The 19,158-nt window shown below is 57.8% G+C and overlaps 2 protein-coding genes across 3 annotated transcripts in view; one reads left to right on the top strand and one right to left on the bottom strand.

The window, feature by feature from the left end:
• Positions 1-148: 148 nt before the first annotated feature.
• LOC103671681 lies at positions 149-3,450 on the bottom strand. Its single transcript, XM_040623142.1, has 3 exons — positions 3,145-3,450; positions 1,117-1,269; positions 149-498 (listed from the first exon to the last, which is right to left on the bottom strand). The coding sequence occupies exons 1-3, from the start codon at positions 3,448-3,450 to the stop codon at positions 154-156; spliced, it is 804 nt and encodes a 267-aa protein (XP_040479076.1). The 3' UTR covers positions 149-153.
• Positions 1,261-19,158, top strand: part of DNMT3A (DNA methyltransferase 3 alpha) — a 95,780-nt gene continuing 77,882 nt past the window's right edge. The window contains exon 1 of one of the 2 annotated variants that reach the window (XM_040622960.1): positions 1,261-1,421. The gene's annotated coding sequence lies outside the window, so the exon portion shown is untranslated. Of the gene's footprint in view, positions 1,422-1,891; positions 2,011-19,158 lie in introns of those variants that run through there. The other variant, XM_040622961.1, reaches the window with a different exon arrangement.

Raw genomic sequence — 19,158 nt, 5'->3', positions numbered from 1 at the left:
GGGGCAGTATTATATAAGCCCTTGAGGAAGGGAGAGGCATGGCGCCATCTTTCTGAACACGGCCTTCCCCTTAGCCATGCTTCAGAGTATTTGCGGGTGCCTGTCTTGATGTGGAAAGCAAAGCGGCAAGGAGCCTGCAATGCACACATTCATTCAACAGATGTTTATTGAGAACCTACTGGGCGTCAGGTGCCAAGCTACAGATGTGGTTCCTGTCCTCAAGGGGGAAACAGCATGAGTCTCTGGAACTGGACAGGTGAATCCACGGATAGCAGGGCCTGTCATCAGTGGCATGGGGCGACCACTTGAGTGAGGCTGACACTGAAAGAGGCCAGGACGATTGTGTGGAGAGTGGCCTCTGACCTTGAGGCTGGGGAGTGGGGAAGACTGTTGGTTGTGGGAGCATTCCTTCCAGAAGGAAAACTTCTTGGACGAAAGTTGGGTTCCATGTCTCAAAGAGTTAGGTAACTCTGTTCCTGTGCCCTCAAAGGGGTGAAGCTGGAGGGGGAGAAGGGAAAAGTAGGACTGGTTTCAGCAGTGAGGGCCTGAGTACCCATCTTTGGGACCCCCCACCCACAAGTGGGATGATGGGTGCCTGCGGAATGGAGCACTCCATGCCCTGGGTCAGAGAGCTCAGGGCACTGCCATGTGGCTGAAGTGCTAGGAGGATTGGGGGTGCACAGTAGGAGAGGCTGGTGGAGGTATGGGCAGAAGTGGAGAGCCAGGCTGGGGGGATCAGGGGGCCCAGCACCAAGCCCGAGAGGTAGCAGTTGGGAAAGTGATGAGCAGAGGGTGGCTGTGCTGACAGAAGTAGACAGAGATGCCCCAAGTCAGAAACCTGGAGCCCGTAGAACTCTCTGGGAAATGAGAACAACCCCCGCGGGAAAGGGGTGAGTAAGCGTGAGGGTGGAGTGTAGGTGTGCAGAATCTTCGAGCTGGAAGGGATCTTCAATGTCATTTAGTTCAACCTCCCACCCCATGAAGTCTTTCAGTCTTCCACTGTCCAACTGAGGGCACTCAACTCTACTTGGACACTTCAAGGTATGGGGAGCTCACTCCCTCTAAGGGGACTCATCCTATAGAAGTGCCCGAGCCTCCAAGACGGCCTGGATGGACCTGGCGCCTCGACCTTCGTCCTGTTGAGTGGGCTGGCCTCCACTCGGCGGCTGCACCTGGCGGGGGTGGCAGGTCGGGTGGGGATTGCGGTGCGGATGGGCCGGCGCTGCTGTCCCCAGCCCCAGTGCTGAGGCAGGCAGAGTGCAGTGGGCTCTGGTGGAGGTCGGGAGAACTGCAGGGTGAAGGCCGCCGGGGGCTCCGCGGGCTTCTGGGGGGAGGCACTTGACACCGGCCCGGGGAGAGGAGGGGCCGCTGTCCCTGCGGCCAGTGCTGGATGCGGGGACCCAGCGCAGAGGCAGCGCCAGGTAGCGGGGCACCCCGCGGGGGGTGGGGGGGAGGGCTGCAGCAAGGCCCCCGGCGGAGTGGCCCGGAGCGCGGCCGCGGAGGGGTGCCCAGGCCCAGCTCAGGGTCTGGGCACTGCGGGGTCCGGCCCTCCGTCTCGCAGCGTGCGTAGACCCCCGGCGGGGCCGCAGAGGCCGGGAAGTCGGGCCGAGGGCGCTAGGACCGGCCGCGCGCCCAGGCCGCTACCGCCGCGGCGCCCCGGGGCCCCCCAGTCGGCGCTGCCTCCCGGGCCGGCTCCGCAGCGCCGGGGCCGGGGCCAGCGCGGCCGCGGGGGGCGAGCAGCGGGCGGAGGCCTGGGCCCGCGGGCGGCCGGAGGGAGGGAAGGAGGAAGGCGGAGAGAAGGGGTGGGAGGGGGGGACCCGGCAGAGGAGGCGGAGAGAGGGAGCGCGACAGCGAGCGGAGGGAGGGAGCGAGCGAGGCAGGCAGGCGGGCCGGGAGGGAGGGAGGGCGCGCGGGCGGCGGCGGCGGCGGCGAGAGCAGAGGACGAGCCGGGACGCGGCGCCGCGGCACCAGGGCGCGCAGCCGGGCCGGCCCGACCCCACCGGCCACACGGTAATGAGCGCCGCTGCTGGCGGCCCGGGAGGCCGGCCCGGAGGCGGGCGGGGAGGAGGGGAGGCCGGGCGGGGGACACGGCGGCGGGCAGTGCCCGGCTCGGGGCACGCTCCCGGACCCCTGCAACTCGGCGCCGGGCGCTCGCGGGGCCAGGGCTGCGGGCGGGGACGGCGGGCCGGGCTGGCCAGGGCGGCGCGGGGGATTTGAGGGTTTGTTTATGTCCCCGCGGGCTCGGCAGGCGCCCCCTCCCGTCCCGCCCGCTCCCGGCGCGGAGCCCCCTCCCCGCCCCCGCCCGGCTCCGGGCTCAAGTTCAAGTCTATACAATGCCGCGGGGGGCCCCCTCCACCGCCTGCCTCAGCCGCGGTGCCCGGCTCGGCGCTGCCGCAGGGGCCCCGGCCTGGCCGCCCCCGCCTTCCGGGCTCTGCCCCCGCCCCGGGGCCCCGCCTGGGGCCTGCGGCCGGGGCGCTGGAGGGCGCGGACCCCGACCCGGAATGATCGGCTCCCGCCGCGGCCCGCAGGGAGCGGGGGAGGGGGCGGGGGCCGGGCCCCGCGCAGGCTCCGCGGCGGCGGCAGAAAATGGCAGCCTGGCACGACCCGGCCCCCCGCCCCTCCCCCCGGCTCCCGGCCCTCCTCGGCCCGGCGGGGCGGAGGACCCGGGAGGCCCCCGGGGGCGGGCCGAGGGGTGATCCGGGGGCCGGGCCGGGGAGCGCTGCGCAGCGATCCTCCTCCGGCCACCTGTGGCTGGGGGTGCGGGGTGCCAGCGGATCTGGGAGGGGCGGCGGGGGTGGGGAGAGTGCCACTTGGGGGGCACACCTCCCCGCGGAGGGCCGGGCAGCGCGCGGGGGGGGACGTCGTGCCTGGCTCCTCCCTGCCCCCGCCGCGGGCCGTGGGAGCCGGGGCGGCGGCGGCGGCGGCGGCGGTGGCGGCGGTGGCGGCGGCGCCGCAGTGTGGGGGCGGGGCGGGGGCGGGCGAAGATCCCGGGCCGGGGCCGCGGGGACCGGAAAACGCGGGGATGGGAGCTGCGGGCCAGGGCCAGGGCCGGGAGCGGCGCGGGTGGGAGCGCCCGGGGTCGCCCCCTGCAGCAGCACCCCCCGTCGCACACACACGCACGCGGACACACTCACGCACACGCACCCCCGCTGGGCCGGTGCAGACGTGTCCTTGAAAGCTTCGCATCTGCACAGTGAAGGACGAGGCCTCGCAGAGGCTGCAGATCGGGGTCTTCGGCCCCGCGGCCCCGCGCCCCAGGAGACCCCGAGCTTCGGAGCCGCAGGCGGCCGCGGTCCGTGTCCCGCCCTCACCCCGGCTCCCCTCCCCCAGGCCGCCCTGCCCTCCCTCCCACTCGGCGCGGACCGAGCTGGCGTGGGTCCAGGGCCCGCCCCCGGCCTCCCCCAGCCCCCCATCGCTGGGGCCCGCGGCCCTCCGGCTGCCAAACTGCATTTCGCTTTCCTGGAACCTCCCTTCTTGGGGGCACCCACTCTCCTCCCACCCCCCCTCTGTTATTTCCCACTTTTCTCTCCCCCACTTTTCTATCCCCAACGTCCTTCCACCTCTCTCTCCTGCAAAGCCAGTTGAGTAGGTGTTGCTGCCCTGGTTGGGGAGTGGGGGCTTGCTGAGTCTCGGGGGCTTTCTTCCCCTGCTCCTGAGGGGAGCCCCCTGTGGCTGCACCTTGACCCAAGATGGCGTCCAGCACCCAGCTGGGCAGCTCCCGCCTGAGGGCGGGGGAGGAAGGGCAGCGGGGTGTGGGGGGCACTCAGAGCCACTCCACGCGCCCCCTCCCAAACTAGCAGGGACAGGAGCCTGGGCGAGAAGCGCCCTCTGCCCTGTGACCCAGCTTGCCCCTCGCTGCCATGCCCAGAGACTGCCATCAGCATCCCTGGGGGACTGCTCAGTCTTCATGTTTCACCCTGGGCTGCCAGTGGCTGAACCGGCTTCCAGTCTCCTGGGCTGGCGGGCTGTGAAGGGATCCTGGGATCAGGTGCTGCTCTGCTGTGCCTCCTCCCTTCCAGGCAGATGTGACAGCTGCAGCCAGGGAAGCTTTTCTCCTTCGGCGGCGGCGTTGCTGGAGTGTTAGGACTGGCCTGTGGGATCTGGGGAGCCCAGCTGTTAGGCGGAGGGACCCTGTTTGGGTTGTCCTCTCTGCTGGCAGGGGCTATCTTTTGGTGGCTTCTGAGCTGCCTGGCTTTGGGAGGCTGGGGTTGTCAGGAGTTCCTGCTAGGCTTCTGGGGCAAGGTGGTCCCCCTGTGCCTCCAGGTCCTATTGAGGAGAGCCTGGTTGGTTGACAGGCAACTGTGAAAGTGTGAGCGTGCGTGCCTGTGTGTGCGTGTGCATGTGCTGCACCCAGGCAGGGGCCGGCCGACTTGTGCCTCAGCTCTGGCACCTGCCTGCCTTCCTCCCTTCCCCGGCCCCACTGCTTTGGGCCCTGGCTCCGTCTCTGCACTCTTCTCCAGCTGCTTGGTACCGGTCTGCAGCTACTCCTCAGAAGCATAGCCCCTGCCCTGGCTCAGGCTGACCCATGTTCTCCTTGTTTTCCACCCCAGGTCTGGGGGGGCGGGTGGCTGCAATAGGAGGCCGGCCTTAAAAAGGTGAATTCCTTCTAGAATCAAGGCGTGCCGGGTGCACAGTGCAAGGGCAGCCCCCCTAGCCCTGGAGAGGACGACCGGACGGTGGCCATCTGTCAGGGTGTCTGCAGACAGGATTCCTCTGTGGGGTGGGGGTTGGACTGGAGCTTGGAGGTCCATTCCAACTTTGAAATTCTATGGCTCTGATTCTACTGGTGGAATTTCAGAACCAGGAATGGGGGCGGGGTGGTCTGTTTTCACCATACAGCGGTAATCCGGAAAGGCTTCCAAGGAGAGGAGGTCTGAGAGAGCAAGGCCTCCTGGGGGATGGGCCTTTGAAAGGAAAAGGTGGCTCGAGGGTTGGGGGCCCTGCAAGGAGAGAGGTTTGTCACAGGTGACTCCACAGAGAGTGTAAAAATACAGCCTCGGGGTGAAGCTTCACACGCGTGTGTCCTTCTGTAGGCTTATGTGTAAATCTGTGTGTGCACGTAATTTCTGAGGTTTTTTTCCCCCGAGTTCAATTCATAATATGCTCTCGAGTCCCTTGTGAATATTTTCCTATCACAGTCACACATCACTGCCAACGGTCCTCTGAAAAAGGCTGCAAGAAATGCAGGACAAGCTATAAAATGCTTGCCCAGCGTGACTTGGCCCCACACTGTCCCGTCTCCTGCTCTCTCCCATAAGCCTGTGGTTTCCACAGGACAAGGATCTTGACTTGGCTGCCTCCGGGTCCCCCATCAGACATTTAGTGGGGCCTCCATGGGTGTCTGCTGGACGGTGGGGGAGCTTGCTACACATCTGTGTTTTGGGTCCCTGCCCTCTCCCTAGCGGTGGCCAGGCAAGGCTCCTTTTGTTGAGAAGTATACAGGAGACTCGGAGGAGTCTTACCTGCTTCCTAATGGGTAAGTTAAGAATAGACCACTCGATCCTCATTACTGGGCCTGAAATGTTACCATTAGTATCCAAGCCTTACAATTTAGGCTTGAAAGAGAACTTTTAAGCTCTGAGAGCACTTGGAGCTGGGTTGGGACTGTTAGGGTGTGGGGCCAGACCCTGAGGCCAGAAGAGCCAGTCCTGAGCCTTTCCCTGTTTGCTTCATGCTGCTTGTGCGGGCCTGGGGTCCCTGACTCAGTGTGTGGTGTGTGGCATGGCGCTTGGGAATTGTTTCCACTTCCACTTTGGTATCTAATAGGTGGGAGAGCCAGTTAGGAGCGCTCCCCCCCCCGGCATCTCCATAGGCCTGAGTTTGGCCTCCCTGAGGGCTTTCATGGTAAACTAAGGTGCCAGATACCTTTCCTCCCAAATCTTGAGGGCTTGTTTTCAGTCTAGTCTCTCTTTGACTATTTTTCCCCAAAAAAAACAACAACAAAAAAAACCAAAACCAAAACCAAATCTGAGACCCATGAAGTGTCAGAGATGTGTGTGTCTGTGTATGTGTGAGTGTGTTCCAGCCTGCCTCCACTTGGCTGAATGTTGTGGGCAAGACAGGGTGTGGTGCACGTGTGTCTGTGCAGACTGTGTACGCGGTGTGCAGCCGCGTGGGGAGAGATGTGACTTGCTTAGAAATGAGCCCGTTTTGAGGCATCCGAAGTGAGGGTCCTGGAGTCAGCCACTTCCCTGCGGCGAGATCTGGGGCAGCTAACTTAATTACTCTGTGCCTCTGTTTCCTCACCTGTACCGTGGAAATAAGATGCGGCCGTACTTAGGGTTGTCGTGAGGATTCCGGGGACAGCGTGCGTTCCTCCCTTAGCGGAATGTCAATGCCCAGTGTTTGGGCAGCATGGGTGGACCGACGCTGCAGGAAGTGCTCTCAGAAGCCTTGTCCACCTTCCTGCCTCTTTTGCACAATCTTGGACAACGGAGAAAATTGCTGATCCTGATTGACGGAGCTTCAGAGGGGAGGGCTCCTCAGTGCCACTTGGCAGTCTCTTCCGGAGTGTAACAGATCACACTGTGAACAGGTTGTCTGTGTGCTCACCTTAAATCCCTCACGCCGGAGTTCCAGCTCTTTATTCGGATCTTACCTTGAGCATCCCGTGTTTGCTTGCTGAGCATTTCCTGTGGGCAAGGCCCTGTGCTAGGATTTGAGGGGACACAGAATGAGTTCAGGATGAGCCCAGCTAATTAATCACCATAGACCAAAGTCACAGGAGAGGGAGAAATAAAGCGCTCAAAGGACAGTGAGGTCACAACGACCTGAGGGGATCAGGGAAGGCTTCTTGGAACAGGTGGTACCTAAGATGGGCCTTAAAGCACTGAGGCGGGGCTTCCAGGCTGAAGGGAGGAAGCCAAGCTGTGGGGAAAGGGGTGGCTGGAGTGTGGAGGAGATGCTGGGGGGTGGAGTGGGGCCCCCGGTGTGCTGGGGGCCACACTGAGGCCCCACATCGATTTGGGGAGAGCGGCCCCTGTTCTGTGTAACTCCTGCTTGTCCTGTGGACAATCGTTTTGAACTACCCTGCTTGTCGTGGCTTTATGGGGTGGAGTGGGGTGGGGAGAAGCCAGAGGGACGACAGGGAGGGCAGGGAAGGGGCCAACGGAGCTCATTTGCTGTAGGCGCTTGATGAGCCCTTTATATTCCATAGATGAGCACTTAAGAGCTCAGACTTGGAGGGAAACAGAGCATATTTAAATCACACCAACCCCAGGGGGCTGTGGCGATTAAGGGGAACACCAGCCAGGGTAAGATCTGCATGCCAGTGAGGGCAACCGGCAACCAACCGTGGTATGAATGGGGAGGAGGAGGGTCCCTGGCCTCCCATTGCTTCCCCTCACCCAGGCTGAGGTGCCCCAGCATCCAGAACATTCCCGCAAGGGGCTGTGAGTGGGAGGGGAATGAGGGAAATGAGGGCTGCAGAAGCTGACTCTGCCCTTCTCTCCAGTCTCCCTCCAGCACATGCAGTTGAACTGAGCCCCCGGTTCCAAGGGGATGTGACCTGGGCGTGGCTGCAGGTGCCTGGCAGCCCCCAGCAAGGACAGCTAGTGGTCAGGGCCCTCCAGGCCACATCTCCCTTGCTGATCACATCCAGGCCAGGCCTGTCTGGAGGACAGCGACAGGGGGAGGAGGTGCAGACGTCTGGGGCTTTCCTAACCGAATCCCTGTAGGGAGTGGAATTTTTTTTTTTTCAACCATAGCTAAGCATGGTCCACTCCAGTCCTGCTGAGGTCCCCTCTGACTCCTAAGGCTTCCCAGCCTTATTTACTTCCATACCCAGGTTCCTGTTTTCTCTTTCCTGCGGTCATGGCCCTGCTCACTGTCATCCCTATTGATCTTCCCTCTCTGTTTCTGTTTCAAATGTCAAGGTCATTTTTATTCTGAGCCAGTTGTTAGCTGCCCTGTCTGGGTATATTGAGGGAACAGTGGACCATCTCTCCCAGCTAGTAAGCGGATGGTCAGAACTTGGGTGTCCTTGACTCCTACTCTAGTACTCTGCTGTGTGCTGTGTAGATGAATCTGGGGGTTGGTACAGATGTTCTGGACTTAAGAGATGACCTAGATCCCTGTGTTCCAGTGGTCCTTACTTGAACAGGTTAAAAGATGCTCAGACGGGACCTTATGGGACGGTGGGGTCAGATCTGTGGCTTATTGAGCCCTGGATTGGACCAGGCCACGTCACGGTGAATGTTGGGGAATGCTTGGACTGGGAGGCCATGAGGCTGGGGGCTCTGGAAGTGTTCCTCCCCTCAGAGAGGACCCTGAGAGGGGCTGGCGAGGGCCGGCAGGCCCGTGCCTGGCAGGTGGGTTCCTCTAACACTCCAGCAACCAGAACCTGGGGGCTTCTTGAGAGAATGGTCCTGTGTGATTAATTTTAGAGATTCTGCGAAGATAAATACATTTATGGATAAAGGGGAATCTATTTAGATTTGATATGTCTATTCTGATGTGTTAAGTGTCCGCAATATGGTGTTGGGTAACCCACAAAAGCAGCGTACAGAGTGTAATCTTGTTTTTGTAAAATCCTTTAAAATAAACACAAATATACATGGACAGAAAAAGTTGTTCTGGAAGGATACACAGCAGACCTGTCAACAAAGACTTTGCCTTTTTACTTTATATGCTTTATACGTTTTTGTAATCTTTGAAAAAATGTAAACGCACATGTGTTACTTTTTAATGACAACAACAAAAATAAATAAAACCACACTTTTTAAAGCTTCTGGATAAGAACATGAAAAAGATTTGAGTCATGCTAGGCTGGAATGATAACTCTTTTTTTTTTTTTTAAAGATTATTTATTTATTTATTTATTTATTTATTTATTTAACAGAGATAGACAGCCAGCGAGAGAGAGGGAACACAAGCAGGGGGAGTGGGAGAGGAAGAAGCAGGCTCCCGGCGGAGGAGCCCAATGTGGGACTCGATCCCGGTACGCCGGGATCACGCCCTGAGCCGAAGGCAGACGCCTAACGACTGCACTACCCAGGCGCCCCAGGATGACTCTTTTTTATAATGGATAAGAAATGAGCTTGGAGACTGACAGCAGAGGGTAGGGCCACTCAGGTACCTGTCCTTCCCGGAAGGGTTGCAGGGAGAAATAGTACAGATGCTGGGGGCCTCTAAGCAAAGGCTGGGCTAAGTGGGCGAGTGGAAAATAGGCAGCTGGCTGAATCCCCGTCTGTGCCAGGGCCAGCGGGCCAAGTTAGCTTTATAGGATGGTGTTCACCCGGATGGGAAACAGATCATTGAGGGTCTTCACAGAAGGCTTCGATCTGGTGGCTCTTGTGGCCCAGATGGTTCCCTGGGAACAGGAGGTATAACCAGGGCCGGGTCCCAGGGTGGAGCTCAGGCGACCCATCCCTGACACAGGGACAGCCTGGGGAGCTGCGCACAGAGAGGACAGAATGGGGCTTTGGGAGGCCCCCAGAAAGGGATGGAAAGGGTTCTGGGGAGCTCATCTGGCACGTGGGCTGAAGCTGCACCCAGCTCTGTGATCTGGAGGCCCACGAGTGGGTGGCAGTGACCCAGGGGACAGGGTGGAGAGGTGAGAAAAGGCAGCTACAAATTCCTCTGCCTGTTGCTTGGCAACAGCTCCCATCTTCCCCTTCCACAGCCCCTCCCCCAGTGCCAGCCCCCACCCCCACCCATGGGTGCCTTCTTGGAGTTTGCTTTCCCCTCTGAGGCTGCCTGTTTAACATGACACGAGAAAGGGTATGCGTCCTTGTCCGTCTCTGTCCCTGCCCTGAATTAAGGCAGGAAGATACATACAGGACCACACAAGCAAGCGTGGAGCAGGTCCCTCTACCCCCCCCCCAGCCCTGCGCCCTGAGTCCAGGCAGGCGGACGGGGGCAGATGCGCATCTGCCCCCGGCAGGCGGGCGGGGGCAGATGCGCATCTCGGTGCTCCTAGCTCGCAGTGGCTGTGGGCCTCCATGTCCTCGTGTCCTCGTGCCACAGGCTCTGCATCTGTGCTTCGGGGAGGATGGCCTCTGCCTCGTGCCTCTTACCTGTGGTGCCCGAGTCAAATTAACACTGTCTGAGACAGCTGGCGCTGTTCCTGGCACACAGTAGGTGGCCAGAAGGTAGGAGTTCCTTTTCTTTAAGTGGGGTCACGAGACAGCTGCATGAGGGTTTCTGTGGGGACCGGGCAAGACGACCCCCGTGAAGGCCCTGTTGCTCCGTCAGACCCTGCAAATGTCGTCTGTCATCCGCACTGTAGGGGTCTCAGGGCCTCCGGAAAGCCAGCATTCGGCTGGTCGATCTGTGAGCCCTCAGGCCCTGGCCGCCTGGTCTCTGGGCCTTTGCTCAGGATGCACTAACTTCCATCTTGCTAGCGTCCATGCCCACTGGGGACCTCGCTGGTCCCCTAAGTCCTGGGCCTCCTCTCTCGCTGCCCTCTGGTCTCTTTGGGTCCAGAGCAGGCAGTGACCTCTCTGCTGGGTTCTGGCCCTGCTGGCAGGGCCGGCTCTGCCCCCTGGCCTGGAGGCATGGGAGGGTCTAGACCGCAGCGGGCCTGGCAGCTGGTGCACAGCAATGGAGCCTAATGGTTTTATGCCCAGCAACAATGTGGTGCCTATTGCCATCCTCTCACGGCCGGACTCCCCGCCCATCTGGTGGTGGCCTGAGGGCCTGCCTAGTACTGGAGGCTCAGCTGGGAAGCCCAGTGGGGCCGGGCAGTTGCTTCTCTGTTTTTTTTCTGTCAACACGCTCTACACAGTCTGGACTCCAGGAGAGCTGGGGTTCAGCACAGCGAGCGTCCGGGGTCCCACCTTGGCAGGCCTGGCGGCTCTCGAGTTTCTGTCCAGAGGTCCCTTGCTTCAGATCCTTGAATAATGTTCATCTGTTCATTTATTCAAGACCTACTATGTGCCAGGCACTGGCCACAAAGACGAAAGAGACTGAGCTGGTCTCTACGCCCACAGCGAGATGCATCTGAGCAGGGCGATGATTCGAATACAGGCTGGGGGAGAGAGCTCTGGACGTCACGGGGCCTCAGAGAAGCGATGTCTCCTTCAGAGGGGAGAGAAAATCAGGAAGGGCTTTTTTTTTCTAATGGAAATTTCTTTGACCTGTACTGTTAAATGAGCTTCAGGTGTACGACATAGTGAGTCGGCAATGACATAAGGAAGTGCTAAAGATGCTTGAACAGGGTGTCAAAGGGCAGGGAGCAGTGAGCCCGGGGGTCAAGGGCATTTTCTGACCTGATGGGCTGTGAGGAATGGTGGCCTGTGGGGGCGGGGCTGGAGCTGGACCATGGAAGGCCTGGAGTAACGTGCCCGTGTTTATATCTGAGAGCGCACCTAGGGGCCTCCGGGCAGAGAGATTGGACAAGAGGATGGGGGCAGGGAGCCCAGGCAGAAGGGGAGCAGCAGCCTGGACATGGAGGCGGGGTACTCCATGAGGCATTTCGGGAGCAGAGCTGGCGGGAACGGCTGGGCCGTGTCACCTGGCCAGATGCGTGGGTGGAGGTGGCAGCCTCTGAGAGGCACAGGTGGGGGTAGCCTGGGAGAGCCCTGGGGGTGCTTCACGTGGGGGAAGGGACTGGAGTTGGGGAGCCCAGGGTGGGGCCCGGTCCAGCATGATGGATTAGAAGGGCAGGCACATTTTCTTCCATAACTGTAGCCATCCCTGTAGATTTTTGAGGAGGGACATAACTGGGGGAATCCTGATGTTTGGGACCCTGAGCAGGGGCTTGTACTTCTCAGGAGTCCCCTCAAAAGATGAAGCTCGGGTACCTGGGTAGCTCAGTCAGTTAAGGTTAAGTGTCTGCCTGCCTTAGGGCTCAGGTCATGATCCCAGGGCCTTAGGGCTCAGGTCATGATCCCAGAGTCTTGGGATCCCCACCTGGCCTCGGGCTCCGTGCTCAGTGGGGAGTCTGCTCCTGCCTCTGCCCCTCCCCCTGCTCATGCTCTCTCTCTCGCTTTCTCTCTAATAACGTCTTTAAAAAAAAAGAAAGAAAGAAGAAGAGCCTCTAAGGCCTCGACTCTGTCCCTGGGCTCCCTGGCTGCAGGACCTGGGTGAGTCCTGTCGCCCTTTGAGAATAGTATGTGAATTGCAAAGTTGGCATCCGCCCTCCCTTCAGAGGCAGGCCTGCGAGATCACTGTGGATAAGCTGGGGACAAGCTGGGGACAGCAGTTTTGGGAATCAAGTAAAAGAAACAAGCAAAAACTTTCTCTAAAATAGAAGTGAGTCTTCTGTATGTCACAGGAAGGGCCATTTCCAAAGAACTTCTAGAAGAATGACACAAGCTGGGATAGCACCACTGAGAGAAGTGTGGCATCATGCCAGGGCCACCAGACCCAGTGCTGGACAGACAGGGGTCTCGCCTTGACCCTGCCGCCTCCTCGCCGCACCCTTGGGCAGATCACGCCACGCTCCTTAGCCTCAGTTTTGCCATCTGCCAAGTGGAGATAACTTCACAGGCTTGTGTTTGCTTGTTTGAAACACTGCTTTTTGTACTAAACCTGGGTATTTTATGTCACTTGTCACACTTTTAATGTCACCCCTCTTGTAAAAGAATCCTTATGCGGTTGGCCTCACAGGTGTTTGAGAATTCACATTCCGCCGCTCCTGTTCCCCGTCTGGGGTTGAGGGGGCACACACGTGCGTGCCCCTTTCCCTCTCTCGCTGGTTGAGCTGCTTCTCGCTATTTGCCTCTGGGAGGCCTGTCCCACCTGTCTCCTCAGTAGGTTGTGAGGAGTCCCCTGTCCTGGGCAGGTGGGCTCTCAAGCCTGGGTCACCCCGGTGTATTTGAAGAGCAGCTAGTGGACAACATGGGAGTTAGGGGAGTCGGTTCCTTTTCTCTTTGATAGAGGGGGGACAGAACTGCCCACGGCTGTGTGGAGAGCAGAGGGCAAGCGCGGGCGGAGTGCTGCTGGGACCTTGCCCAGAAGCTTCCTCGGTGTGCCAGGGAAAGGGGTGCAGGGCCCTGGTGGGGTCTGGGAGATGAGCTTGGGGTGACCCTGTCTGCACAGTGAGGCCAGCTTCCTCATGAGCGGGCACCCATGGTGACCATTGGCAGGATCCTGGCCCCTGTGACATGTAGCCACGCCCAGGGGGAGACCTTTGAAGCATCTCTGCTTTCTGCAGGAGGCTCTGCTGGGAAGATGGCTTCCGGGCCCCGGCTCCCGGGGCGGTGACGTCGGCAGGAAGGCCTGGCTGGAGTCAGGCTGTCTCTGGCTGGGCAAGGGGTTGGGGTGGGGACCACTATCGATTTGAGTGTGGAAACCAGTGCTTCTCTGGGTTTGTACAGACCTGAGCATGTACCCCGTCGGAGGGGCAGCCTTCTGGAAGCTGGGCATATATGGACTGAGGGTGTGGTGTGTAATCAAATGAAACGTACAGCATAATTAATCTGGCATGCCCTTAATGGTATGCATAATTGTGCTGCATGGTAATTAGGTGTAAATGGTAAGCAGTTCACATAAATGTTTTTGTAATTGGTATTAATTTTGCAGAGGCAAACTAAGTTTATGCGGTTTTTCTCTTCTTGCTCTGTTAGTTTTCTAGCACAGGCAATTCCTAGCTCTTGGAGGAATTCTATTGCAAATGTTTGTTTATCGGGCAATGTTTTGTGTTTTCTCTCGGAACAATGTTATGAATGGTTATGAGGTTCCCAAGCTGGTTTCCAAATGCCTCTTTGGCCCAGAACATAGGTGAAATGTATGACGCATGTGCAGGGGGTGCCTGGAGTGGGAGAGGCGTGTGTGTGTGTGTGTGTGTGTGTACATACGTGTCTGTCTACATATGTGTGTCTCTGCATGTCTATGTGTGTCTGTATCTGGCTGTGTGAGGGGGAGTGTCTGTGTGTGTGTACGTGTGCGCACGCTTGTATCTATGTGTACACATACGTGTGTCTGTGCATGTGCATCTGTCTGTGTGTATCTGTGTGTGCACGTGTGTGTGTGTGTGGCCACGGTGACAGATTCTGGGCTCTGCGGAAAAGGTTACCCGTTCTTGTGGCCAGGGGCCTTGGACTGGGGGATTAGCAGCAGACTCGGGCTTTAGCTCAGCGAGGGGACTCTGGGTCAGGCCACAGTGAGCGAGAGCCACTTGTGGGTGTGGTCTTAAGCCAGAGTCTAGGTTTCCTAAGGACACTTCACTGGCCTTTTGCCCTGGTTAATCACATAATACTTTTTTAAAGACTTACCATTTATTTAGTGCCCACTGTGTGCCAGGCACGTGCTGAACGGTTCTGGAATCCTCTCATACCTTAAAATGGGTCTATAAAGTAGGGGCTCCTATGTACTCCATTGTACGGATTGGGAAACCAAAGCCCACGTCTCTGAGTGGCAGAAGGGTTTGAGGTGGGGTCCGGCTGAGCCTCCCTGGGGCCCAAGGTGGGGACGAATGGCACCAGGGCCTCTGGGCCAGGGGCTAGTGATTCTGAGATGTGCTGCCCAGAATCTGGGGCTCTTCCTCCTCTCCTCAACCCCTTCCAGAAGAGGTTTGGTTTGGGGTGGCGCGGAGGGTGAGGGAAGGCAAACCAGGAACCAGTGGGAAGCTCATTTAGCAGTGGGTGGGGAGGGGCTGTGCCCCAGCAGCAGCTCCCAGGCCCTGAGGACCCTTTGGGGGACATCTTAGTTTTGGCCTGGGAGGGGGTCAGGTAGGTGATCGCTTGGTGTCATTTGATCTCGGAGGAGTGGAAGAAGCATGCCTGTAGATGGTGGGATAACAGCAGTCACAGGCGAGCCAGGGGCTCAGCCTCCAAGGGCCTGGAGGGGTGTGGGAGGCCAGCCCCCCTTCCTTCCTGTGGTTCACTGACACCCTGACCTGGGACTCTCACAACCCCCTTCTCCCTGAGCATCTGGGGGCTGGTGGAGCCTGCAAACCAGCAGGTGTATGTCCTGGCCTGGGAAAGGTGGCATAGGAGCCCAGAGTCCCCGAAGAAGGCCTTTCCATTGGCATACTGCCTCAGGGAACTCTGCTAAGCGACCCCTAGAATGGGGCTTGTGGGGGGTCACTCTGGGCACCGCAACACTGTGCTAGGGATGTTGCAGCTGCCTGGGAGTGACTTCACACAGTCCTCTCTGCCTCAAGGGTCACCCAAAACAGGCAGAAGGGGGAGGGGTGGGAGGGGGAGACAGCTGTTGCCCATTTGGGGGGCCTGCAAGGTGCAAGACATGAACTCTGACCTCATCTGTTTGGGAAAGTAGACACATGCATATACACACGGAAAGCAAAATGACCCCACAACAGAAGCTGATTAAAGACCCCTGGATGGGTGGTCGAGGAGAAGCAATGGGAGTGAGGGGTGCTGAGGGATGGGGGAGAGGGGGCCCCGTCAGAGGAGAGAATGCTGTGAGTGGAGTCACAAGTGTGAGAATGGAGGATGTAAGCTGGGGGATAGTGACTGGTGCTGGAATGATGGGGTCAGCTGGGGGTGGGGGGGCAGGCTGCAGTGAGCCATTGGCGTGGGACCAGGCCAGAGTTTAGAATTTACTGTGGTGAAAATCATTGGCATCATGGGTTTTTAAAAAATACCAGCTTTATTGAAATATAATTCACATACCATACAATTCACCCATTTAAAGTGTGCAATCCGATGGTTTTTGGTACAACCACAGAGTTCTGCTGCCACCATTACAATCAATTTTAGAGCGTTTTCATCAGGCATCATAGGTTTTGACTGAGGAAGCCAGGTGTGGAAAATCTTTGCTGAGCGGCTGGGGTGGGAGGTAGAGGTACGAGAGGCAGGGAGCCCCGCTGCAGAGTAACCACCAAGGTCGAGGCCTGTGATGCAGAGGGCCCCGGCGGACGTGGGGGATGGAGGCCCGAGGATCGGGTGGAGTGGAGACAGCAGGGGAAGGGGGATCACAGTTCTCTTTGGGGTTCGGGGCTTCGGCAGCTGAGGGGAGGCTGGTGCCAGTTGCACAGAGGGAGACAAGCCAGAGGAAACAGGAGGGATCTGGTTCTAGAAGAGTAGGATTTTAGGTGACTGCCAGTCAGCCGGGAGGACATGTTCACAAAGGGGACTCTGAAGCCTGAGTATCTCAGCGGAGGGGCATTTAGAGGGCAGCTGAAGGTCCAGCGCAACCCCTGAGGGTGCCCACTGTGCAGAGTGGGCCTGTGCGGGGCTGAGACGGAGCAGAGGGGCCCGAGGGGTGCGAGAGTCCAGGGCATGGAGCCAGGTGGAGGCATGGATGGGGAAAGAGCCAGAGAATCCCCCACTCTGTGAACTTCCAGAAGTAGGGGTGTCTTGGGGCTCAGCAGTGGCACTCAGTAGATGATGGGCGTGCTGGAAGTGGGGTAGTGGTTGGCTGGCACAGGTGCTGAATTGAACTCAAGGACCGAGAGGATGGAAAACGGCCCTTTGAGGCTGTGGGTGACCGTATCAGTCAGAGTCCATTCAGAAGACAGAAACCACATAGTGATTTGAACAGGAAAAGTTCACTATCAAGACTTATTAACTATGACAGGGGATGGGAGTAATGAGAGATTGACTAGTAAGCAGTAAAAGGAACAGCAGAGAATCTAGAAATAGCATGTTTGAGACCAGCCACTAAGGGGAAGAGGACCCCCAGGGCTGAGACCCTAGCTGGAAACCTGCCCCCTGGAACTCACTGGAAGCCCGTCCTTTGGGTCCCAAGGAAAGCTGTGCATGAGGAAATACCTTTGCTGGAGGCACAGTCGCCACTAGATCCCCCTCGAGGGGAGTGTTGGGTGAAGCTGCTGGCTGCTGCTGGTGGTCCTACACTGCAGAGGCCCCTCCCTGCAGGAGCCCCTTCCCTGCAGGAGCCCAGTGCTGGATGGGGCAGGACTGGGCGTAGAGGAGCCGCAGGGGGGGATCTGGCTGCTGGAGGAACTGTGCATGGTGCCTCCGGGAGAGCACGGGAGAGCACGCTGGGTCTAGGAAAGATGACTCCCTTTTCTTCAGTGTCCCTCCATCACCCTCTGCTGGCAGAGTCTAACACCGGGCCTGCCGGCCAAGGAGAAATATTTCAAGGGCCTAGCTCCATTTTCACTGAGCAGGAAATGAAGGATGAATAAATCGATAACTGGCACCGTTTACTCCTTTGGCTGCTCAGTTCCATTTGCACCTTTCACGCACATTTGGGCCCCCCTACAACGACCAAATAAGCTATATTTCTACCTAGCGAGATGCAGCTATTTTTCTCACTGAGGTTCTCACCCTTTTCCCCAGATGAAGAGTCCCACCAATCATTGTATCAACCACTGTCTACATGAATAACTTCTCAAATTCAATCACAGTCCCACTGACTATTCTGTTACCTAAAGACTAAATTATAGGGGCACCTGGCTGGCTCAGTCAGTGGAGCGTGTGACTTTTTTTTTTTTAAGATTTATTTATTTATTTGAGAGAGCGCAAGCAGGAGGGGCAAAAGGAAAGGGAGAAGGAGAGAGAATCCCAAGGAGACTCTGTGCTGAGTGCAGAGCCCGACGTGGGGCCCAATGCCCAACCCTGAGATCACAACCTGATCCAAAACCAAGAGTCGGACGCTTAAGCGACTGTGCCACCCAGGCCCCCCTGTGCGTGCGACTCTTGATCTCTGGGTTGTGAGTTCGAGCCCTTAAAAAAAAACAAAACTAAATTATAAAGTGAACTTCCAATAACTGGTGTATAAAATAATGGAAAGAAGGAGGAAAAACAAGAGAACAGTTACCATGTACAAATACACATGTATATATACCAAGTAAATAGGAAATATGCAAAACCACTACAGTTCTCATTTCTATATTTTTTCACAAGGCCACGTTTGCTGTCTGGCTCCTCTCTCCCGTCGCCCACCCTACATTTCCTCTGCACTCAGCTGAACTCTCAGCAAGCCAGGCTTCTTTTACCTGGTGAGTGACCTAAACCTAGATTCTCGAAGGATCTGAATTCCCAGTTGTCCTGTCTTCTTTGTTGTTGTCGCTGTTACTGAAGTTTTCCCTTAACCTTAACTTTGGGGCATGGAAGTTCTAAGAGGTGACTGAGAGGATCCTCTGGATTTCAGACATGGTCTTCCTTGCCTCTGTTGTGAACCAGCAAGCCGATTTCTCTTTGGTAACCAGGATGGATCACCCAAGCCAGTGGGGTCCCTCCTTTTTTTTCGTCTGTTGGTTCAGTGGCACAGGGATCCAAAAAAGTGAGGCTGTTGACTTGTCTTCCAGTGGAACCATGGTGGTGGCAATCATGACATTCAGCACTGCTAGAGGGTTTCAGAGACGTGGGGACTAGATGCAGGGGTCAATGGGGGTGTAAGTGAAAAAGCAGGTGTGGACCACGGGCCACCTCCGGGGAGGGGAGGACAGAATCTGACCCATTCTCAAGGCTGCCCCAGACAGCAGGCTCTGCCGGGGTTCCCATGGCTAATTCTCACATGGACCCTCAGCCTGGCCACCCTGGGTCCCTGACTCCGAGGGCGTGAGATGCCCATCCGGCTGCTACAGCACGCATGGCTCCTGACAGGGCATCTCCTGCCTTGTCACGCTCAGAATTGCATGCTCCTTTCTGGAAGTCTATACTGGCTCTTTTTAATGCCCAAGGACAACTTCAGCTCCTTACCAGCATCTATTTTGGGTACAAATCTTTTTTTTTTCCCTCCTTGCTTTTGGGGCTGTGTCATGGTAACCATTAGTATGAGCAGAGGAGTCTGATTCAGCTCCTCTCCGCTAGTGTGGCCATCTTCGTGGCAGCAGGTTTGAGGTGATCAGAAATGCTCACACTGGTGGTGCCTTGGCCTCGAGGGTGGTGTGAGAACCACAAGTCATCGTGTTGTGACTCCAGAGCCAGACAGATGGGCTTTGAAGTGGCAACAGGATGGCAGGACTGTTGGCCTGCTGCCCATAGCTTTTGGTATTCTATGTGCAGCTGGTGGTTTGGATGGGAGAGACGTTTCTGGAAGCCAGAGTAATGGTATGATGATGTGCATCTCACTCACGTTGAGAGAGAATGAGCAGTCCAAAGGAGAGATACTCACCCCACCCCCCCAACACACACATCCAGCCCAGTCTTGTGACCGAGAGAGGCTGTGTGGCACAGGGGAAAGACTTGGCAGATAGACATCTCTGTCTAGGAAGCCCTGATCGCTCCCCTCAGCCTTCTACTGGCCCCCAGCTTACCAGTGCCGGAGCTTATCACCACCCTGGGTGGCATGGGGCCCAAGATGACTCTCCTGCCTTCTGTCATCCAGGAGTCATTGGTC

The sequence above is a fragment of the Ursus maritimus genome, unplaced genomic scaffold (assembly GCF_017311325.1).
Source record: "Ursus maritimus isolate PB19 unplaced genomic scaffold, ASM1731132v1 scaffold_6, whole genome shotgun sequence".
NCBI classification, from domain to species: Eukaryota; Metazoa; Chordata; class Mammalia; order Carnivora; family Ursidae; genus Ursus; species Ursus maritimus.
Note: the sequence above shows the minus strand (reverse complement) of the source record. Positions and strands in the feature narration are given on the sequence as shown.